The sequence below is a fragment of the Mya arenaria genome, chromosome 11 (assembly GCF_026914265.1).
Source record: "Mya arenaria isolate MELC-2E11 chromosome 11, ASM2691426v1".
NCBI lineage: Eukaryota > Metazoa > Mollusca > Bivalvia > Myida > Myidae > Mya > Mya arenaria.
The window spans coordinates 11927529-11951947 of record NC_069132.1 but is presented as its reverse complement, the minus strand read 5'-3'; the positions used below and the strand labels follow the sequence as shown (position 1 = coordinate 11951947).

Genomic DNA, 24419 nt, shown 5'->3' with positions numbered 1-24419 from the left:
ATGTTTTAAGGTATTTGAATGTCATGTAATTTCAGAAAGATATTCTGAAATTTTCATGTTGATATCACTTAAATTGCGTAAGTTACGTGTTTACAAGTGAGATCATGTTTTGCGCATTTTGAATACTAAATTTGACGTCATTCAAATGACGTCGTAATAAAAGTGCATTATTCAAATGACGTGCAAAATTATTGTATCAATATTACAACTAGCTTATTTAAATTATTTTCTTATCACAGAATCTTTAAGGAACATAAATAAAAATAAAAATAATGAATCATTTTTGTATTTTTAATACATTTGGCCGTTTTAAACACAGACTATCAATCCAGTCAAAATATGTCGGGACGAAATCCATGGTTGCTATGGAAACATGAGTAAACCAATGGTCATAAATTATCGAGAAAATGATGCACCAATGACAAACCTTAAAAAGAAAGAAGTCAGGAAGAAATTGATTTACATAGAAAAAATCATTATCTTTGGCATTTTTTATTAATGATTATTTCATTTGTAATAATTATGTCCGAAGGCCCAAAATCGCGCGATGCGGCTCATATTATAGTGTAGCCGCTAACTATATATACTGTACTGTACAGATCTATAGGTCCGCTATAAACCATGGTTTATTGGTCCATGCTGTAACCAATAATTAAAATAAATCATCATAAGATGCTCCAAAAGTGAAGCGAAAGGTTCGATATGGAACAGTATCTTGGGTATTGCAAAAGTGATAACGACACAGATCATTGACAGATATCACGCCGCAAACATAAATGACGCAACGCCATTGGTCCAGGACTGGTCAGGCGGTGACCACATGTTTCCATGTTGGGTCAACAAATTTATATCGTACCAAAATGGCGTCTTATTCCCAATTTCGATGAATAAATGAAACATTTAAACATGTAAACAGGTTGTTGGCGTGATATATACGTTACGCGGTTAGTAGGTGACCTGATATTGGATATACGGGGCGCAGGAAACCATATTCTGATTCGAGCTTCGCCGTATATCCCATATCGGATCACCTACTAACCCGGTAACCTATAGTAACATCTTCAGACCTCACGAAAATAACATATCGCCCAGTCCTGTTCAACATTACAGACTGAACAACTTTATTAAACATGTGTGTCGACTTATTCGGCACCTATAAATCACCCACTATATACTCATACAAAATAAGAAAGAAGAGACTTTAGAAAAGCATTAATAAATTTATGCTTACATCTCAATTCTGTCAATGTTTGCTTTAATTGTTACGAGCCCCTTTTCTTTCTAGTTTATATTAACTTATTTCGACTATCATACTATTTTTTATTACGCTTTCTACTTGCTATAACATATGTATTAAATTTATTATATTATCAAAATGAATACAGGTTAAACCAAAATGAGCAAGAACAACGCCGCGTATTGGTAACAGTACAATAGTCTCCTACCAGTTTTTTGCCATAGTAACAATATTTTAAAGTGATGTGCACAATTTCCTGATTGCCCCCTGGCACTGATACGCAACGTTTCATATTCCTGGCTTACCTACTTCTTGAGTTGCCGCACGATTCATTTATTCCAGATGGACGGTAAGAAATTCACTCTGGTCCCGTTGCCATAACAACCAAGGAACAATGGCATGCATAATGTTCTTATGGATTTTTATCCACATACAAAGTTTCATTGCCCAAGCGTGCATTATTTTCGAGTTATTGTAGGATCCTTTCAAAAAAGTGGTATTGTCATAGCGACCAACATGTTTATCTGACAAAAATAAAAACTTCCTCTTACATACCACGTTTCATGATGTACACCAAGCTTGTACTTTTATGGTGTTTGTGTGATACCAAGATCCTGTCTAAAAGCCATAGCAACCACAATTCTTTGCTTTTAAAGAAATAGAACAATGTGCATAATCTCTGAATGGCCCTGTATCTTCATACACAGTTTCTTTATTCAAGCCTGAATACTTCCTGACTTATAGCAGGATCCAGTGATATTTTCATTATTTCCATTGTCATAGCAACCACAATTTTTATCTGACAAAAATCATAATTCCCTCATATTTCCTATGGTGATGTGGTAGTGCAGTACTCTTGCATGGTTCAAGGTCAGTCATAATGCAAGATAAAGGGTTTTAGCTCTGCATTGTGTCAGCCCATATCTTTTGAACTCATTGGAGGAATTTTAATGAAGTTTCACTCCTGTTTTTCTCATGAAGGAGATAGTAGAACACATGTCCAGTTTAATGCAAGGTTGCAAATTATTGGCTCTTATTACAAAATTTATGGTAGCCCGAGGAAATTGGTGAATAAATAATCTTCCCCGAGTATAAAATAAAACAAAAAAAATACCTAAATTATTTTAATATCAATTTACAAAGCCCAATGTTATTTGTCTTTTTTTATTCTTTTTGCATTCAATTGTCACAGCTACAATGATACTAACATAATACATACTGGTATTAAAAAATTATTATCACAGTTTTGTAAATAATGGTAAATGAATTTAAAACTACACATCCAGTACTTTAAAGAAATAAACAGCAGGAACAAGAAGCATCAAAGTGAGTTGGTTGGTTGAAGTTGTACATTGCATAAAATTTCATTAAAACTCTGATATAAGATTTTAAAAGTCTAATAACATATATGGTATAAAAATTTACAATCATAAAAAATTAAACATAAAAGTGTCGCATCATGGGGTTTTGGCCACAAGTCAGAAGTCTTCATTTGGAAAAAAATGCACTGTGTTCTTCGGAATACCCGTACCAGAAAATTAAAGAAATAAATAAAATAGGCCGACCATCCCATGATATGAAAAACTTAAATAATCTGGTTATGGCATTGAACTAACTTAAAAAAATACTAATGGTTCACTGAGAAATCTTCTACAGTCATCTGAGGAGCAAAACCTTGCCAGGACTAGATGCTTAATCACTCGTAATTTAAAAATGTCTAGATAATTGGTATCTATGACAAGCTTTCATCAAGTCTCACATTCAATTTCTTTCTTTAAAAGCCATCTCGCTAGCATAGAGCTATTGATCCACAGAAAGAGTTCATACAGGTCGATCTTGATCAGCTGCCATTGTGTATACAGCCTGGTCCTACACGCAGCCAGTAGGCCACCACAATGTCTGAGCTTGTGTTCTCCCATAGCGCGAATACAACACCGGGACATGGTTATAAAGTAGGAGGCACTAGCCCTGGTGTGAAGCACTGTCTCAATGCCTCGTAACACGTCGTTTGTCTTCATAATAAGCAGCATCTGGCGTGGTATACTGTTGAGAACCTCGGAGATCTGTATCATGTAGGTCCCTGCATTGTCCGACAGCTCCTGGTTCTAGAAATGTAATTGTCATTGTTGAGTAATGTAACAATATATTTCACCGATATAAAAGTGAGCGCCAAAAGTTATATTTCACAAGTGGCACATTAGCACTTTAAGATCATGTAGGAATAGGGATACTTTTGTATTATTATTTATTTTTTATTCTTACCAGATATATTTGTTTGTTGGAAATATTTCATGTAACAATTTGTTCTAGATATGATTCTTTGTATTTAAATGTATGTTCTAATTATAATTTTGCAAGACCAGGTGATGTTTTTGTGACGTTACATTTAGACTGAAACAATTTTTTCTTTTCATAACATGCCAATAAATTATTCCTAAAGATAGTGCATTGTATTTTATCAGGCAAGCATGCCAAATCTTATGCAAATGTACCATAATTTCGGAAATGAAGTTATGTATCACTGATTTATTTCTATAAATAGGCTTTCTTATGTGATTTATTACAAAGTTGCATTCATGAAAGAAAACCTTGTAAATAATGTTAGTTAAACATTTTGTACATTTTTATTCTTTAGTAAATGTGTTAATATTTGCAATCATCAAGAACAGCTGTTACAGAGATAGCATGCTCGACTATTCAGCAGATTTTTAGATGAAGGATTGCAAAGTTTTGGTGAAATATGTATGGATAACTGTCATATAAGATTACACGCAAATTTTGACAGGAATTTTTAAGTCAAATAATAATGGCCATAATCTGCATTATATGCATAAAAACATTTATCTTACTTATTTATGAATTAATGAATTAGGATTAGATTTTGACTGTGTTGACTGTGTTTACATGCAAAACCTTAACCAGAATTTTAAGTCAATTAATAAATGGGAAAAATTATGCCTGATAAGAGACAGCTTACTTTATTGTATAAAGTACAGTAGCAGTTGGTTTAGTAAACATATACTTAAATTTGATTACATGCAAAACCTTAACCAGAAAATGAAATACAATTTAGAAATATATATATCCATAATTTAAATTATATGAAAAAATCTTATTTGATTAATTAAGTAGGTTTGATAGTTGGAAACATCTGTCTTAAGTTCCATTGCAATACATTAAGTGTTTCCTGAGATATTGACATAAATGTGGTTACATGCCAGAGTGTTTTTTGGCCCCATTCCTCTGCTGAAATGTGATACCAGGTAAAATAAATCAGCTTTTAAAAAAAAATAAACAAAAAAACATTGTGCACACTTACATGCAAAACCTTTAAAAATCTATAATGGCAATAATTGCATTATATGCAAAACATAGTTATCTAACCTTATTTTTTAAAATATTTGATGGTTGATTAGTGCTGTTTATAGTCTCAATGCAATTTATCATGTATTTTCTGAGATATTAACCCATGTGTGCTTAAGACCGTGCAAGATAGAGTTCAGTTGGTTGGATAGTTGGAAACATATGTTTAAAGTTTCAATGCATAATATGTATTTGCTGAGATATAGACTAAAACCAGGTTACATGCAAAACCTTAACCAGAAAATCAGAGTCAAATAATAAAGTGCCATAATTTGCATTAAATGTAAAGGAGTTGTCTAACTTGGGTTTGTAAGTCTATTGGATGTTTAATTACAGTTGTATAAAGTCTCAACGCTTGTGTACTTGCATGCAAACCCTTAACCGGAATTGGGAACACATATCTAAAGTTTAAAAACATGATGAATTTGCTGAGGTAATGACTTTAAGGTGCTTGCATGCAAAATCTTAACCAAAGTGTGACACAGACACTAGGGTCAATAGTTTTGATCTTAGTTTTCTTCAACTAGTCGAGCTAATACACACTGCAACCAACCTCAGCCTCTGTGACCTTCCGTTTGTCTATGCCTGTGGTAATTGAGTCCCAGGATCGAGCTGTGATCATGCAGGCAAACAGGGGGTAAAGTTTGCCCACGTTCAGGCGACCTGAGTATTTCTCAATCCCGGGAAGGTCTGCCTGTATCAAACACATCCACAGTTTGCCATAGTTGATCCGGAAATCATCCGTCAGTGTCTGTAATACATGTACATTGTAATTTTACAATGAATGAATGCTGATACTTTGTACTGTAAAAAAAATCCTGAAGATGTTTGGTAAACCAAAGAATTATACACAATTTTTAAATTTATGGTTACATCTCAATATATGTGTTTAGTTGAAGACTTACACATGTGTATATATTCATGTATATGTATGACATTTTTCAAAATTGATATTTAGTCAAAGATTCTTTCCTGGGGAAATCAACAACTTATCCTTCTGACAAGCCACACTCACAGCTTTGGTTACTTATATTTGTTTCTATAAAATAGCAAACCAATTACTGGTTGCATTGGACCTCTTGAGCATTTCTTAACAACCTTTTGCCAGACAGCAAAGTGTAAACAAAAAAGATAATTTTGTTCAAAAGTGTATTCACTTAACCTGTAAAGTGTAAACATATACAGAATGTTGACACCTTTCACTGCAATGATAACATAGTCTGATATTATCATGAATAGTTCACAAATAAGTGGTCCAGCAGTGAAGACTTCATCTAGCAATCCAGGTCCTGTGGGAGAATCCTGCTGCCATTCATGTTTGTTATATTTAGAATTCAGCTTATTTCCAGTTTTCATTCTTGTAAATGTAATTCAAAATTCTAAAAATGTTTCATGTTTGATTGCTTCAATGCCACAGCTAATTGGCTTTCAAAGTAAACAAAAATGTTGAGATTGATCACCTGATAAAGGCCATGATCTAGAAGTACAATCTGTGTGCCTTGGTTGGTCTTGTTAACAAGGACATTACCAGGATGGGGGTCACAGTGCACATAACCGTTCACAAAGATCATCTCACTGTACAGCTTACCCAGGTCGCGAGATACCTAGTGCAAAGTGTTTAAGATTTCACATTATATCATATTTATGATTATAAATAGAAGGAGAGAATTTAGGGTATACACTACCATTTTAAGGCAGCTAAAACAAGTTGATAGATAACAAAAACTAGTTTAGAAATTATCACAAAATACTTTTTACAAGTTATTAGTAAAGTCAATTTGCCCTTTGCATATTTGGAAAATTATCATCACCTGTAAGTACACACATTTTACCAAAATAGATAACCTACCTCTATAAATACCAGACTAATTTAGTACAATACCTCGTTGACATCAATGTTGTGTTTCTGCATGTACTCGAGATCGTTGACCTTGCCCCCTTCACAATACTCCATGGTGAGAACACGCCCACTGGAGAACTCCCAGTAGATTTTTGGTACCTGAATAAAAAAAATCATATTTTTTTCAGCAGCAGTTACTCTTATATTTGCAGATCATTTTATCTATCAAAAAAGACCAATAGTCATGCCAAAACAAAAATGGATTTGAAGATGAATGAATTTGAACCAATGTTTACATTCATAACAGAAATTGATCAGGAAATTTGAATGCCACTGATGCCAGTCCTAGCTGTGTGGCCAAGAGGCATTAACCTGTCTAATTTCAACTATTGTAAGATTTAGCGAGAAAAATACCATGTACCTTAAGAAAGCTGAATTTCGCAAACATCTTTTCCACACGTTCACAATGCTCCCCTTCCCGCATGAAGTCAAGTTCCTTAGGGAGGTTCTTCTTTGTCTCCTCAGCAAGCCACACATATTGGAAGTCCGGGAAAACCCATGCCACTCGGTGGATCAGAAACTGACATGAATATACATGTGTGGTAGTCAAAACAGCAGACTGCATGCCATGAACATGAAGACATATTTATATATAGATTGTGTCTTGTTACATTTTCAATCCTTACCTAAAAACAACACACGTACACGTATATGAGATGGTTACACTGATAAACAATAAGTGTTTTGATTAAACAGTTCACACATCTACCAGACAGCAGTTTACCTTTTCAGTCTCAAAACTAGCAATTATGTTGATAATATAACTTCAATAACGTAGTACATGCCCAGAAAATGCAAACATTATAAAGAAATGTCACACATAAAAAGACGCCTACCTCCATGGTTTTGATGTCCACATAGGAGTGGGCCTTGACTTTGGGATGCTGTATTTTCACTGCAAGCACACGACCATCCTTGGTGACTGCCTTGTGTACTTGAGCCAGGGAGGCTGTGCCCAGTGGTTCAGGGGAAAAATACTCAAACATATCCTCAACCTGGGGAGAATAGTAAGTATATTCAAGTAGAATGAAAATGTAATTGACCCACATCTTAAAATGGATAAAAATCTAACATTTAATGAAGCTTTTAAAGTTTGAAAAAAACAATGAAAAGGATTTTTATTCACAAGTTTGAATGAATATATGTTAAGCAAAATACCAGAAGACAATACAATATTCTTCAATGCTTATTTTATAAATTATACTCCAAGTTTAGAGAAGTAAAGAACAGTTACGTTTACTCTTTAAAAATAGAATATACTGTACACATATTCATTTGATATCATGTGAATACTTAACTTCTACATGACTGATGAGTAACCAGTCATCAATCTATACGCTTCATTTATCACCTTTTTCCCAATTTCCTCCTCAAAAACTCTGAGCAGGTCTTCAATTGGGGACTGAGGGGCATCGCTGTGCAGGACCTGTAGGGTCTGTGTGTATTCCTCTGGCAGGAGGTAGTCCAGGGTGGCCAGATGTTGGCCAACCTTGATGAATGCCCCTCCATTCGCACAGCACATGTTTCGCAAGCGAACTGCTGATCGTGTGTGTACCTACATTGATTCAAAATAAATAATATGTATTATCGTCATGAAATTACTATCGGTATCAAATTAATTTTCTCAAAATTATCATTACACTGATAACAAATTTTTACACTCACCTCAGACTTTGTATTCTGGTATTCCTTACTATTTGGGTCTATATTCCTGAGTGACCACTTATAATCAACAACTACCCGTGCAACCTGAAAGAAACCATAATCTTATTTCAAAGGAATAGATATTTATAACATACGGAAGACTTTGAACCTCAAAAAAATTCAGGATCAAAATATTTTAAAAAGTTATAAATCAAGGATATTAATAAATTTCTAGTGTTCTCTGAACAATCTTAACTTAACAACAATTGAATTACAGTTTAACACCGTTAATCTGAAATCGTAGGGACCCAAAAAATTAGTTCGGAATAGCGATATTTAGGATTAACAATTTTCAGAAAATGACAGCATTCGCAAATTATTGATGACGTGAAATATAAAGTTGTGAAGATTGCAATGTCGTTACACGTTACCAATACGATACATTCAGTTTGAGTGATATTTCGTATACAAAAATATTTGTTGATTTATTGTTTAATAAATGACAAATAATTCGTTATAATAGTATACTTCTTTATTAAAACAAAATAATATATTTAAAACAAAATGAGAGTACATGTATGCATTTGGAACATAGTCACGGCTTGTTCAGTAACGGGTCAAGTGAGCAATGCCGCAATCGAATCTGATGAGATAGACATTTTCAAATGATATTTAGGTTGTGTTAACCAGCAATTATATACACACTACATGACCCAAATAAATTGCTCATTTTCTGACATTGATGTTTGCTACATAGGCGGGCTCTATTGTGACCTCAAGCCGATGCCTGAGTGCATTCGAAGTATGGTGTGACAAACTATGACATGATCGAGTTCGAAATAAGAATTGATAAATAGGTGTGAAATATCAAATCGAGACCGAAATTTTTACTTCAGAATAGTGATTATTTCGGACTAGCGATTTCGGATTAAAGATTAAAAATTTAGTTAAACAAAGAAGGAGAAAAATCGGGACCAAACATAATTTCGAAATAGCCATAATTTCAGATAAATGGTGTTTGGAATAGCGGTGTTCAACTGTATTATAAAGATTGATCAGAAAGTGGCTTATCATCCATGGACACTGGAACATAATTGTTTTCACTTTCAAATTGAACCACCAAAATCAATTAATTACACAGCAAAAGTTTTTCATACAGTGCCTGCTGCACGTCCAAAGCGTACAACCCCAATGGTTGACATCTCCCAATCATTGTTTTTGATGGCGTAGGCCGTACCAACTCCCACTGCTGCCAGACTCCCATACTTGAATACCTGTTTCACACGTCTGGAAAACATCCCTGAAAAAGGCATATATATATATATATATATATCTGTATAAAGTATAAGTGTCTGAACAAGTCTAATGCAATCGCAAACAGAAATTATTTATTCAAATATATAGGGAGCAAGACAAATCGGCCCCTTACCAAATCGGCCTACTACCAAATCGGCCCCTAAGACATTTCGGCCCTGCCATTTCGTCCCCTTAATTAAAATGACTCGAGACGTTTCGGCCCCTTAGTGATTTTCAACAAAGACATTTCGGCCCCTTAATTTTATTTTATTTTTTATCTTGAGTATAAAGAAAAACATTGTAGGTCGTCTTATAAATGTAAATGAGATCTGTAAATAAGTTGTAAATAAAATCTTTAAATTTACAAATAGACAAATATGCATGAAAAACATTGATATGACTGATATAAAAAATATAATTAAAATCTAAATAACTATTAACCCTGATTTTTAATATAAGATGTTAGAAAATCGAAGAAAGTTTATTTGTTATAACTGTTAATTATTAACTGATCATTAAAGACTTCAAAGAAAATTTGTCTTTGAACCATGCGTTCTTTTTTGCAAGGCAAACTGTTAGTGTTGTGGGTGTAAAAAGACATTCAAAAACGTGTGAATGAATAATTGTCTTTAATTTGTTAATGTTATTTACAGTTGATTAAAGAAGATTTGAGTAATATAAACAACGTAAGTATAAATATTAAATCATTTCTAAAAGTGGGTACCATTAATTATTATTTTGACAATTAGTGTTTTCATCTATACATAATTAGGAAATAATGTTTGTTTTATAGATATGAATTGCAAACAAGATACAACTTGATGGTTCAAATGCATTTTAAAAAGAGTAAAACAATATATCCGTAATAAAAAAGTGAAATAAAATTCTGTTTGAGGTGCGAAGAGATAATTGGTATTAATCTTTAAGTGTGAGAATTAGCGGTTGGGAAAATCGGAACAAACCTTGTAGACATATTTATAAGCTTGTAAACACAAAGTGTCACAATTCCAACGCCTGATACCTCTGTGGAATGTGACAATTCGCCATAAGACCGTCTGTCTAAAAACACCGTTTAAGCCAGTATGGTTTTGCATACGTATTCAATATAACATTAATAATAGTTATTTTCATCCTTACCTGATTTGAATATAAATAACTGAATTTCATAAAATTTATAACTTATGTCGAGAGCGTTACAGAGACATCAACGCCAGGATCATGGATGAGTGGGACTCATACGATTCGCATAAGGTCACCTGCGAGGAGTTCCTGAAAAATGTTGGTGCCATCTACGGCGGGCGATAGGTGTTAGGTCAAGACTGATGTTAGACAATGCACATGTCATTATACATAATATTAGCAACAAAGTTATGAATAATATTTAAAGATTATTTAAAAAAATGAAGTTAAAACATTTCTTCTTCAACTCTATTTCGTCTTATAAAAATATCTCGTGAATAAATCTTTACATGTTTTCAAGTGTACAGATATTTTCTTTAAATCTATTTTTATCTATATCTTTGTATGCATGTATATAGCTTTGTCTATTAAAATAAAAAAAATGAAATTACATGTTTTTTACTTAAATTTAGAAATAAAATAAAAATATGTTTTCAAGTGTACAGATATTTTCTTTAAATCTATTTTTATCTATACCTTTGTACGCAAGTATATAGCTTTGTCTATTAAAATTTAAAAAAAATGAAATTACATGTTTTTTTACTTATACAATTAATTAGAAATAAAAAAATAATATAAAAATAAGGGCCGAAACGTCTCGGTAATCAGGGGCCGAAACGTCTACGGGATGGGGACGATTTGGTAAGGGGCCGAAAAGGTAACCGTTTGAGCTAGGGGCCGATTTGGTAAGGGGCCGATTTGTCTGGTAGCCATTGAATATATACAGCTACTTAAAATTAAAAAAAATGACATTAATGATTTATTTTACTCATTTTACCAGTTCAAACGATACAAATTTTATCCGTTTGTGTTAAAGGTCAGTTGTAGTACAACTGTTAAAGGTCAGTTGTAGTACAACTTGTACAATTTGCTGAGAAGTGCTTTTCTTATGTAATGTATTATATGGTACGAAATAAATGATTACGAATGTAACAAAAACAATCTTTAAACTTTATAACTATGTTGTGAGCGATGGAATGAATCATAACTTAAAGCATGTTATAGAGAAGTGAAATGTATTCATGTGATATTTTGCTTTTACCTGCAATCTGAAGTATACCTTCCTCACATCGCTGTATATATGCTTTGGGTTCGTTTGAAGGACTTCTGTGAAAATTAATCTCCAATGCAATACATTTTATATTTATTGAAAAAAGGCATTATTGTTGCATTTTGTATTCATTATAATATCAAATACGAATTTCCGTGGGATATTCTTGGCAAAATCCTTGCTACAAAAATAATAAAAAAATATTACGATTTAGAGATTACAACCCAGTTGGTACGATCCAAGATGGCGCTGAAAATATCAGAGTATGAAACAAACTAGTTTTAAATCGTATTCCTTTTCTAAGTTGATATTGCTTATAACTAGATGTGTATAAAATGCAAACCAAACAACTTTTTATTTTTCTTTCCATTAGATTTTATTCGTAAACGATATATTGACGGGTGTTTTTTTTCTATTTCTTTGTACCAACAACAAATAATTTTAGTTTCACGTGTAAACAGTAAATAACTGGCATCTGCTATCGAAGTGTACTGGCGTTTGCTATTTTCTCAAATCACGGTCCAGGATAGTGTTGATTTGCCATCATTCAGTTTTTAATTATTCTATACAGAAATCACACTTCTGATTGAATCTGAGCACAAGGGTTTCTCTCGATTTTTCACCCTATTTCTAATCTAAGAAGATATAGAACACCGATTGCACAATCCTGTGTTTTGCAATCAGAATAACATAAGTAAAAGAGATGTGAAATGAATACACATAATGTTTAAGTAAGCAGCAGGATTCAAACTCCTAACCTCTGCCTCTGGGTCTGTTGTCAGTGTTATATATATCGAAGGACACCACTGAGTCATACCCAAACATATAAAAATTTCATAATTGCGACATTTTTTTTTCTAAGTATTATCGGCACATTGATACCATTATTGCCAACTTTTATCATTAAGCTCTAGTTAGTTGAAAGGAAGTGTGCAAGAGGCTTGATATTCCACTAGTCTAAAATAATAGACGTGTTATACGGGATTCTTCCAATCTCTAAAGTCTAAACGGGAATGTGCAAAAAACGGGGGTGTTTTAAAAATATTGATATTGTTTTAAGTGAAGTATTTTATGGTTGAAATTGATCATAAAGAGTTATATTCATATTTTACCATGTAAGTGAAATGTTATTTTGCACTAAACAAGCATTTAATGCATTCAAACAAGTTGTTTACCTTTCCAATAAAACGAAAGTTGACTGACACAGACAACAATTATGTGAAGGGGAACAACTCGATACAATCGTAATAACTCGGCCTCCTCCGACAAAGCTTCGAGATAGACCTCGTTATACAATTGTAACAACTCGGCCATGGCAGAAATGTTCTGAGCGATTTAAAACTGTGCCTTAAAGCCTTGCAGGTGCCCTTCATGTATATATCGTTATGTTTTGACAGAATGAAATGAAGAAAAGCTGTCAAACTCATTATTATAAGTTGGATATTTAATTTTTGTGTACGGAACTAATATAAAATAACATTATCTGGTAATATTTCTTGTTTTAATGATATTTTATAGACGCTATATGCTTTAACCCGGAATCCTGATCGGAACAACTACCCACTTTTGATACTGAACAATTTGTACATGAAGGATTTGCCATATCAAAAATCTAAAAAAAAATCTGTCAACGTACAATTATTTGGGCTAGATATTCCACCTGTTATTTAACTTTCCATTCCTTAATGTTGGTTGTCCAATTAGCGCAGTGGTTAGCACACTCGCTTTCACCAAGTCGACCCGGGTTTGATTCCCGGCCTTGGCGCATGTGTTTGATTTGTGGTCACCAAGCCGTTCAAGTGGGTTTTCTCCAGGCAATCCAGTTTCCACAACACAAGACCACACTCTCGCGCAACATCGTACCAATGAGAGTGACTTAGTTCAAGTTATCATAACCTTCTTCACAATTGTTGTAAAATATATACTGTATAAACAAATTTTAACATATAACTCCCTCACTCAAGAATGGACCCATTTAAAGAAATTTTAATCACCACTTACATACTTTTATTTGAGGAAAAACTTAAACATTTAAGTTGATTTAAATAATAATCAACAAACTACTGATTGATTGGTTAGCAAAATTATTGATGGTCAAAAAGCTCTTATAATATTCAGAAAAAGACCTTTCGAGGACAATTTTTAAAGCTATGAATTAAGTTATGACATTCCCACTTCATAAAGTGAAGAAGGGGCTTATTAGGAGTCAAGCATAATCGTCCATCCTGCTAACTTGTCTCGTAACTTTGACATAAAGCTGCAACAGCTCATCGTTGTAAAGGCAGGTAGGCTAAATAATAAGGGTTTGTAAATGAGTGTTTTCAGATTTATTTATCTTTATTCAAAATGAGTAGAATGATAGGTATCATCTTTTTTCACCCTTGTTTCTAAATAACAATTTAATAATTGGTAAGCAAAAAGCCAAACAGACTTTAGGACAATAAATAAAATTATAATACACACAATTTATGTTTTATATAAATTGACAATTATTGTTGACTTCGCAATCATAAGCAATTATAAGGATGAAGGTCACTAAAACAACATCTTTTGGCTGTTGTCGATCCTGATTTGATGATATTAACATTGTTATACTCCTGACACGCCTTCTGATGCCAATCAACTGTTGCAACGGAGCAAACCCTGCATATGTTATGATTTTTATTTCAATATTTGCCTGAGTCAAGCCATAACATGCTGTGTCAAGGCAGCATGCGGGGGAAGTCATCACTTTTGTGAAACCTTTAGGTTTAATATTTAACTTTTTTTTTTGTAATTATTATGTCTATTGATAATCAAATGTTAGCATTTCTCTTTACATATTTCAGCATTTTGCCAGCACCTACCACAAGGATATTTGACAGAGATGACGAGGAACGTCAGATCAGATCTCAGATGCAGGTATGCAGGTTTTAAAAGCACAGCTTTACAAGCCAAAGGCCTAAAATCAGATATTAAAATTAATATTTCCCCTGTGGGCCTCCATGACTGGGAGGAAAAATTGTCATGACCCATATACTTAAATTGCTAAAAGTGTGAGAATGTATTTTGTACTTTGAACAACAAAGCTTGGAAGAAAGGTTTTTATATCAATAGCATTTTATCCATATTTTTAGCAGAAAAATATAAAGTTTAAACAAACCTATTTATCAATCGACCAACCCACTCTATTTCTACCTTGGTGGTGGGAGTTGAAACAAAGAATATTTTTTAGTCTGGCCCTATCTATAAATAATAGGATACAATTTTCATGATGAATAATTTTAGTATTATGTACTAACATTAGAAGTTATGATTAATGTGAACACATGTATAATACTATTAATTTTTTATAAAGGTTATTATATATGTGTTTGTTTTTTCTTTAGCTGGCACCAGTTATTAGTAACAGAGCTGCTCCACCATATGGCCACAGAAAAGGCTGGATACCACGCTCACAAGAGGTATTTCTTATTCTTCATTTCTGATATATACCAATGTGTTACAGTTTGTTCAGATGCTGTATCATATAATTATGGGGTTGAGGCTGCAATGGAAAAAGTAAGTGGAGTATCCTTGATTCTTTAGACTTTGTTAAAAAGCAATGCTATATTTTGCAGACTAATGAATATTAGCAACTCCTTATTTTGTATTGTGTTTACTATAAGATGGGGGTAATTGAAACAGACCATGCATTGCAGTATCAAACATGGACACATCAGACATGGACACACTAGACATGGACACCAGACATGGACACACCAGACATGGACACACCAAGCATGGACACGCACAACATAGACACACACGACATGGACACACATAACATGGACACACAAGACATGGACACACACGTCATGGATGATTCAGGCATGGACAGACCAGACATGGACACACAGGACATGGACACACAGGACATGAACTCACCAGACATGGACACACCAGACATGAACTCACCAGACATGGACACACACACAACATGGACACACATGACATGGACACACACGACCTGGACACACCAGCCATGGACACAACAGACATGGACACACCAGACATCAGATGTGGACACACCAGACAAGGACACACCAGACATGGACACACACGCAACATGGACACACATGGACGTTCCTACATATCGACCTTTGTTAGGTACTTTACCATTCCTCCCATTATAAAAATATACCCACTAAAGCCCTACTAACCCTACCCAACAAGGGCTACCCAACAAATTTGATCTTCTATAAGTAATGAAGGAATAAGTACCCAATATATACCCTTTGTGTGTGCGACATGGACGCATCAGGCATGAACACACCAGAAATGGACACACCTGACATGGACACACCAGACAAGGACACACCAGACATGGACACACACAACATGGACACACACGGACGGACACACAGTACATGGACACACCAGACATGGACACATACAACATAGACACACACGGATGGACACAAAGGACATGGACACACCAGGCAAGGACACACACGACATGGACACACACAGACGGACACATAGGACATGGACACACCAGACATGGACACACCAGACATACACACACAACATGGACACATATGAACACATCAAACATGAACACATCAGACATGTACACACCTTAGATATGGACATCAGACATAGACACTATATATGAAACCATCAGACATGGACTCACCAGATATTAACACATCAGGCATGAACACATCAGACAGGAACACATCAGTTATCTTCATCTTGAACTCAGATTGTGTGTTTATTTGTTACAGGACTTCAGTGATGGTGGTGCATTCCCAGAAATAGCAGTGGCCCAGTACCCACTTGGAATGGGCCAGAAAAAGTCCACCTCAAATGCCTTAGCTGTACAGTTAGATGCACAAGGCAGGATCAAGTATGATGCAATAGCCAGACATGGACATGCCAAAGACAAGGTATTTGGGCTCAGTTAATTTACAAGGGAATTATGATCATGTCTGTTTCTAAAATACATGCCTGTCATGTACCAAAGACAAAAAGTTCTCTTTATTTTCAATAGTTACGTATGTTTTTACTGTTACAGTAAACATCTCCTTTGTTTAGTATTGCATCTGTTAGAAATAAAATGTTCTGTCAAACATACTGAAAAGCCGACACTATGGACATAAAATTGTTTCATGAGATTAAGATCTTTCTTTGCAGGTTGTACACTCCAAGTTCCAAGACTTGGTCCCAAAACAGATAGATGAGGATGATCCAAGTTTCGAGCGGCCAGATGATGAATTAATACAGGAGAACACAGAGAAAACTCGCTTGGTCCTCGAGAAGCTGGTGTCAGGCAAGATTGCTGCAGCCATGCCGGTCAGGGCTGCTGAAAAACAGGCTCCTGCACAGTACATCAGGTAAACTGGCCACGAGTTAGACTGGTTGTCACAAATAAGTATCAGGCTGTCTTAAAACAAATTGGTTTTGGTTTTATGTTCTATTATACCTGCTGAAATTTTGATCTGTTGTTTATTCTATTTTTTTTTAAACTTTGGAAAAGCAGTTAACTTGCTACGTAGCATTTTTGTTAATTTATGAAGAGGCAAATTGGAAATTAGTATGTATGTTTTAGGAATGTGTTATAAATACATCTTTTTCTGAATATATGTATATTGTGTCAGCAAGGCCTATTTTTCTATTTCAGGTACACCCCCTCACAGCAGGGTGTTGCGTACAGCTCCGGAGCTAAACAGAGAATCATTCGCATGGTGGAGGCACAGAAGGATCCCATGGAGCCGCCAAAATTCAAGTAGGATTGAAATACATCTACTTATATTAGGATTTCTGAGTACCACCGGCAGTCTTTTAATATTGTCATTGCATGGTTGTAAAGAGTCTCCCTAGTACAATAGTTATAACTAGGGATGGCAACGAGTACAGAGTACTCAAGTACTTGATCGAACGTCCGAGTACTCAAGTACCAAATCACTACTCGAGTACTCGGGGAAAAAAAATGTATAAAAAACACCAAATACACAATTTACAGACAAAATATCAGATCTGGTTAGTTGACAAGAGGACAATTTACGGTCTCTCTAATCCCCGCTGTGTACACAATTGACCTCAATCAATTAGTTGACAGTTGTTGTAAAAGTTGCAATCTGTCAACGAAGGACCCCTATTTCAAATTAGCACTGATGTCAATTAGCGAAGTTTTGATAGCGGTACTTTCACCTACACATTTCTATTGTATACCAATTAGAGACCTTTCACCAAACAATGGACGCTAACGAGCGAAAGGGTATCGACCGTTATGAGAATTTAATTCTTAATGGGCGTATTTTAACTATTTTTGGGGTGATTATTACAATTGATTGGTTGATATTTTAAATCAAGAATTATGAATATTAATGAGGTAAACAACAATTACACAATACGAAAAACTATCATTTAAAAAAATAATTTTGAAGAGTAAACAACTGAACTTCGTATTGAATTTCGTTCACTATTTTTATGCATGCTATTAATTTTCGTTCATTGTAATTCTGATTGTTGTTCATTTCTGCAATGCATACTTGTATAAAAAGGAAACGAATAAGAAAAAATAAAAGCCTGAAACAATATTTGTTTTCTTTTTATATCATTTTTTGTTAAAATATGTGATGAAAGTTTACTTTAAAGGTGAAAATGACCAATAATACGACCAACGCACAATATACGTCATTAACGATACATGTATACACAATCTTGTCTTCGCGAACACATATTCAATTTTTCCGAGTAATCAAGTACCCGAGCACTCGATCGAACGATCGTCCGAGTATTCGAGTATTAATTTTACTACTCGTTGCCATCTCTAGTTATAACTCAATAACTGCATATAGAAATAGAAGCAGTTCTTGCACAAAGGTGACAATAGATTTTTTAAATTACACTGATTACTTATTTTAATAACTGAAGTGCAGTACAACACTAGATACTCTAGTAATATAGATACAGATTCCTTGTAGCCCAGTTGTGAATCGGAAAATAATACACTTTTGAGAAGTGAAACACAAGTAATCAATGCTGATATAATATTGCATGTGCCATTCCAGGGTGAACAAGAAGATCCCTAGAGGCCCTCCATCACCCCCAGCTCCTGTCATGCACTCCCCAAACAGAAAGGTAATGCTTACGTGGTATTAAGCTAATGCTTCATATTAATTATCGATATTCCTTGTTTTTTATGGCAATAGGCATAGTTGAGCATTGTTCATAAAATGCATAGATCAAAGATTTCATAGTTGTTACTGTTGTTATCATGATGTTAGATAAGACTTTTAAATGAGTACATTATATTGCCAATTATTAATCATGTGGTCATATTGTCCTGTGCGTATGTTATTACATGAACTTCTCTATGTGTGTCCAGGTGACAGTCAAGGAGCAACAAGAGTGGAAGATTCCACCCTGCATCTCCAACTGGAAGAACCCTAAGGGTTACACAATCCCCCTCGACAAGCGTCTTGCAGCTGATGGACGTGGACTTCAGGGTGTACACATCAATGAAAACTTTGCAAAACTCGCTGAGTCGCTCTACATTGCTGATAGAAAAGTAGGCCTCTTTATTATTTATGAATGTCTGAAATACATTATTTTCCTTCAAAAGATGTTTAAAGATTGCGGCAAAAGGGATTGACAGACAATAAAGCAATCTGGCCATTTAAAGCCCCATAAGTCACATTTTTAATGTAATAAAATGTAAGATATTTATGAATAATAATATTTAAAAAAATACATGTCATGAAGAGGTTTAGAATAGAATAAGTCCCATAATATGAAATGTGTTATTTAGCGTCATTGCATTACTATAAGTTCTACCATTAATGGAAAAAAGTAACAAAAGAACTAGCCACTTACCATTATAATATGTGTCTGTGTAGGTGTGTTCTTGTATCCTGTAGGCTCGTGATGCGGTGGAGATGCGTGCCCAGACAGAACAAAAGATGGCGCAGAAAGAGAAGGAACGCAAGGAGGAACACCTCCGCCAGCTGGCCGCCAAGGCTCGTGAGGAGAGGGCTGGCATACGCCGCGGAGATGGTGGGTAGAGGCACATCGTGTTTAGATGTCTAGAAAATAATAGCATCTCAGGAAATATTATTATTTTGAAAAATGGCACTTTATGAAATAAGATATCAGCTTTGAACACTAAATTGAAAAATGGAAAAAAAATATTAAATTTGGTAAGAAATGTTCTAAACACTTTATCCCAGAATGTTTAGTGCATAGGAAGTGACAGGATATAAGTTTAATTTAGTTAAGGTATGGTTTGTTAAAAATGTCTGCAACACAAATAAAAAAAATTGGCAACAAACATTGAGCTATTCTTATCATTGGGATAATAAAATGATTGTAAACCATGATGTGTGTATGTTAGGTTGTGTATTTCAGACAAGGATGAGGAAGTTGGAGATCGTGATGACATTCGGCGGGAGAGACACAAGGAGCGACAGCGGGACAGGAATCTGGCACGAGCTGCTCCAGACAAGAGGTGGGCAACATGCATTATAGAGAAGTCCATTGTGTGATCTGTAAAACTGTCCGCATTATGGCATGCTAAAGCTACTTTGACATATCTGAATGTTTACACTTCAATAATACTTTATAAAGACAGGGATGTGATTTGTCCGCGGATTCGCTGAATTCCGCGGAACTAATGGCCCCAGGGACCCCCCCCCCCCCCCCCCCCCCCCCCCCCCCAAAAAAAAAAAAATTGATTTTTTTTTTTTATCTGATTAAAAATAATACTAGTGTGCTTTTGATTGTTAGAGTTGATATCCCAGTTTGCTTCAAATTTAAAGTCAGAAGAACCCTCAAAAGAGCTTCTAAAAAGCTGGTTTTCTTCTACGGCAGTGTGCTTTTGACCCAAAAAGTGCCCCAAGAACCCATGGCCGAAATGGTTTCAGCCCTCCAGTTGCCAGGTCAATCACATCCCTGAAAGATGAAAGGTGCTAAATTAAAAGGAGACCTGTGGCACTGGTCGCATAAAACATTTAATAAGGATCTGAATACTCGGGCAAATTGTCCAATGTATTACATTTATAGCAAGAGTATTGTTCAGTTACATGTATGTGTGTGGTTGTTTCTGCCCTGGTTGAGTCACATGATTTTGCTAATCACAAACTATAATGTTATATAATAAGGTAGAAACTAGGAAATGACATGTATCAGTTCTTAGCTTATGGAATCAATAGAGCATCTGGTGTTCCTTTGATTCTAGGACTCGGTTGATGAAGGATCGTGAGAGAGATGTGAGTGAGAAGATCGCCCTGGGTCTGCCCAACACGGGAGGTGGACAGCAGGACCAGTTTGACCAGAGGCTCTTCAACCAGTCCAAGGTGAGCACAGGGCACCTAGAATTTGCAGAAACTTACTATGTTTTGATTAAATTGTGTACAAGTTTATATAAGTGTAATGGGTTGCATGGAAACTTAATATTGATATGGTTTTTAACAGTGCTTTAAATAAGTACATGACAACAAGCCCTTCATTGCTAAATATTGCTCTGACATCAATTGAGGATTAGCTTGTCTGTTTTTCAAAGAAGGAAAGTATGGGTATGTGATAAGCCTTGGTGCTGTCGGCTTTGTTATTATTCAAATTGTTTAACTGGGTCCATTACTCGAAATCTGTTTATCTCTATAAAAACCTGTGGTCTTATATTTCCATTGTCAATATGCACTTGTGTAGCAAGCCCAATATTTCTTGTGGCTTTAATAAGTGTTGAGCTGAGCCCCTTTTTGACAGAAAAAAGACAATAATTTAAAAAAAAACTAAGTACTAGTAGATCGGGCCTGTTCATCTTAAGCCTAACAGCAAAGACTGATTTTTGTCCTGCAATTTCAAGGAGTGGTTTAAGGCTTATTAGGCTTGAGTGCTAGCTCAAGACTTTTGTAATAGATCACAAAAATTCAACTGAGTTCATGTGGAGTTGAAAATCATACTAGAATGTTCCAGATTTCAATGGAAATCAGTTTGTGAAATATACCGGGAATAATATTTGACTTACATGAACAATTTATGTTTAGTTAAAAGTAAGAGTGCGTAATATTTTGCGTAAATTTACATATAACAAACTAATCAAAGACGGATGTGAAAGGGAAAACTCCTATAAACTGCAAAACTCCTGGCAGGTCTGGGATTGATCTCAATGAAATAAGATTGCAAATAATTCTAAAAATTAGGCACTACAGACAGGGGAGGGAACTCAGATATACAATACGGTACATAATTATTTCAATGCGATTTTTTCCCTTCTGAATTGCTCTAGCAGTGAAATTAGCGTAATGGTGAGCAATTGAGTGAGTGAAAGAGTGAGTGAGTGAATGGTGAATGAGTGAGTTTTGCTGGCAAGTGAGTAACCAATAGAAGGATTCGTCGCTCAAGCTTTTAAGCACTACCAGTGCTTTCATTATTGTTGATATTACATTAATATGTAGCAGAAAAAATTCTTATTGTGTCATAAAAACTTTCTAGTCTCATGAAGTTTTGAAATGATTGGTGAAGGGAAATCTCGACTTACCCTGATTTTTAATTATACGTACACATATGAAATGTCATTCTCATTCATCAGAGGTTGGATAATGATAAAAAAAATCAGTTGTTCACATAGAATCACTGCTCTGGTGTACTAGATTTATGAAATGTTACATTAGAACAGCATTTTAACACAAGATTTATGTAATGTTTCCAGGGTATGGACAGCGGTTTTGGAGATGACGAGGCATACAATGTCTATGACAAGGCGTGGAGAGCGGACAAGGATGCGGCCAGCCACATTTACAGACCTACACGTAACAAGGACAGGGATGTGTATGGAGATGACCTTGATGAACTCATTAAAACTAACAGGTCAGAGGTTTTCCTCATTCCACTTTCATGGCTTTTGCTGCAATGTTGTCTTTATTTAGTTCATTTATTCATCATTTTCATTCCTTAAGCTGTAACATTTGGAGGGGATACTCTCCTGTTGTCATCACATTTGGAGGGGATACTCTCCTGTTGTCATCACATTTGGAGGGGATACTCTCCTGTTGTCATCACATTTGGAGGGGATACTCTCCTGTTGTCATCACATTGTATTATATCAATGTTTATGTTTTTTCTGTTCTCTGTTTTCAGATTTGTTCCAGACAAGGGGTTCACAGGGGCAGATTCTAGTCGCCGTCGTGAAGGCCCAGTTCAGTTTGAGCGGTACGAGGAGGAGGATCCCTTCGGTCTTGATAAATTCTTGAAAGAGGCTAAGACTGGTCAGAAAAGGGGAGCTGAAGATTCTAGATCAAGCAGAGACTATGACAGAAAGAAGCGAAGGGAATAGCGTCTAGGGAAACGTTTCATTTCATGTTGATTTTCTACATTTGTAAATAAGCTTCATTAATGTCATACTAGTTCAAATGATGAAAAAGAAACTAAACTGTCCCAATCATGACTAAAGAATAGAATCCAATTGAAACTGAATAGTTAAACTACATGCTGATATCAACAAACGAGGCAAAGCATGCAATGTAATAAGGAATTGTATTGAAAAAAAAGTTTTAATATTGATTGCATACCTCATTTGTATTTTATTGTGCTCATGCATTTAGTACTGTCAACCTGTGATTGTGAATAAATAGATTTATATTAATCATGTGTTTTTTTAATGTGAGCTCATATAAATTTTCATGTGGCACATCCAATTAACCTCAATGGTTTTCACTTTGCCGAAATGTAACTCTATAACATTCAAGAATTATGTAAACAGATGTATAAAGTTTCATTTTTGTGAGTACTTTCAAAAAAATATGCTATTTTGTTGATTTATTTTTGTGGTGTAATTTATTGTTCTAAAATTGTTAACACTAACTTACAGGCAAAAAAGAACAGTTGTTTAACAAACAAATTTATATAAGCCATTGTTGGTAATTTGCCAAAATAATTGGTTAAACTTTACTCATGTTGCATTGAGTAGTACCCTTCTATTTTATGAATACGGCCCACAAGGATGTGCAGTTTGGACGCCTGGTGATCCCATTTTATTTTGGTTTCATATGAAAAGGGTTGGGATGTGCAGAAAAAGACAAAGTAAAAACATTTCCTAAAATACTAATCCAAACAAGATGGGTAGGTCTCTAAAGATAGCAAATATTTATTATAATTTTAACTTAACATTGAAGTAGGATGTACTTTTGGTCATGTATTTTATGTTTTCGAAATCAGCAAATACCTTTCAAGTTATATCAAAATTATGTGGGGTCACAAGTCAACATTAATTAACCTTGTGGCAAAAAGAGCTGTCCGAGAACTAGCTTATTTGTGGGTTGGATTCCCAAAACTTGCATATCTTAAAGTATTTAAAGTTCATCTTCTAAACTTATAATTATTAAAGATGCCCTTTTACTCCCAAGTACTATCAACCACAATAAATAATATTGTTTTAATATTCCAAAAAAGGATGAATAAATATCTACAATGGTTCTCATGAGGGATACCGAGTTGAATTTGAAAGAAATTAGCATAAAATACGGTATTTCTACCTTAAAAAAACTATAGTAGACCACAGTAAATATTTAAGCATTCACCAATCATTTAATAATTTTGCGCTTTCTGCTATTAAATACAAAGTTACAATCATGTTATCATTAATCAATATTTTCCATAAATGCTTTATTTAGTAAGTAGTTTAAGGTTGATCACTCAAAATTTATGTTTGTTATACATGTGTATGTATTGATTTTGAATAAGAGTGTCACTTTAATTGGCTTTGATTTATAAACTGGATATAGTTA

At 34.6% G+C, this 24419-nt stretch overlaps 2 protein-coding genes across 2 annotated transcripts; one reads left to right on the top strand and one right to left on the bottom strand.

Annotated features, from left to right (window-relative positions):
* Nucleotides 1-2241: 2241 nt before the first annotated feature.
* LOC128208864 (aarF domain-containing protein kinase 1-like) lies at nucleotides 2242-11738 on the bottom strand. Its single transcript, XM_052912527.1, has 10 exons — nucleotides 11662-11738; nucleotides 9302-9444; nucleotides 8166-8249; nucleotides 7852-8055; nucleotides 7337-7495; nucleotides 6862-7020; nucleotides 6483-6599; nucleotides 6061-6204; nucleotides 5154-5351; nucleotides 2242-3342 (listed from the first exon to the last, which is right to left on the bottom strand). Exons 2-10 carry the CDS (start codon nucleotides 9440-9442, stop codon nucleotides 2986-2988), a joined length of 1563 nt encoding a protein of 520 aa, XP_052768487.1. The 5' UTR covers nucleotides 9443-9444; nucleotides 11662-11738; the 3' UTR covers nucleotides 2242-2985.
* A 155-nt stretch (nucleotides 11739-11893) lies between these two features.
* LOC128208863 (SNW domain-containing protein 1-like) lies at nucleotides 11894-23278 on the top strand. The gene is made up of 13 exons (XM_052912526.1): nucleotides 11894-11933; nucleotides 14499-14571; nucleotides 15039-15113; nucleotides 16419-16580; nucleotides 16828-17027; nucleotides 17315-17419; nucleotides 18708-18777; nucleotides 19025-19207; nucleotides 19557-19692; nucleotides 20044-20143; nucleotides 20873-20990; nucleotides 22346-22503; nucleotides 22774-23278. Exons 1-13 carry the CDS (start codon nucleotides 11914-11916, stop codon nucleotides 22967-22969), a joined length of 1596 nt encoding a protein of 531 aa, XP_052768486.1. The 5' UTR covers nucleotides 11894-11913; the 3' UTR covers nucleotides 22970-23278.
* The last annotated feature ends 1141 nt before the right edge of the window (nucleotides 23279-24419 follow it).

What these genes read in the sequence shown, in the direction of transcription:
- LOC128208863 (XM_052912526.1), top strand. Translation starts at nt 11,914, where the DNA reads ATGGCGCTGAAAATATCAGA. An exon ending in TCTACATTGCTGATAGAAAA is followed by an intron (nt 19,208 to 19,556) that starts GTAGGCCTCTTT and finishes TGTATCCTGTAG; the next exon opens with GCTCGTGATGCGGTGGAGAT. An exon ending in GAACTCATTAAAACTAACAG is followed by an intron (nt 22,504 to 22,773) that starts GTCAGAGGTTTT and finishes CTCTGTTTTCAG; the next exon opens with ATTTGTTCCAGACAAGGGGT.
- LOC128208864 (XM_052912527.1), bottom strand. Translation starts at nt 9,442, where the DNA reads ATGTTTTCCAGACGTGTGAAACAGGTATTCAAGTATGGGAGTCTGGCA. An exon ending in AGGAGGAAATTGGGAAAAAG is followed by an intron (nt 7,496 to 7,851) that starts GTGATAAATGAA and finishes TATTCTCCCCAG; the next exon opens with GTTGAGGATATGTTTGAGTA. An exon ending in TAGATCATGGCCTTTATCAG is followed by an intron (nt 5,352 to 6,060) that starts GTGATCAATCTC and finishes CATGTATTACAG; the next exon opens with ACACTGACGGATGATTTCCG.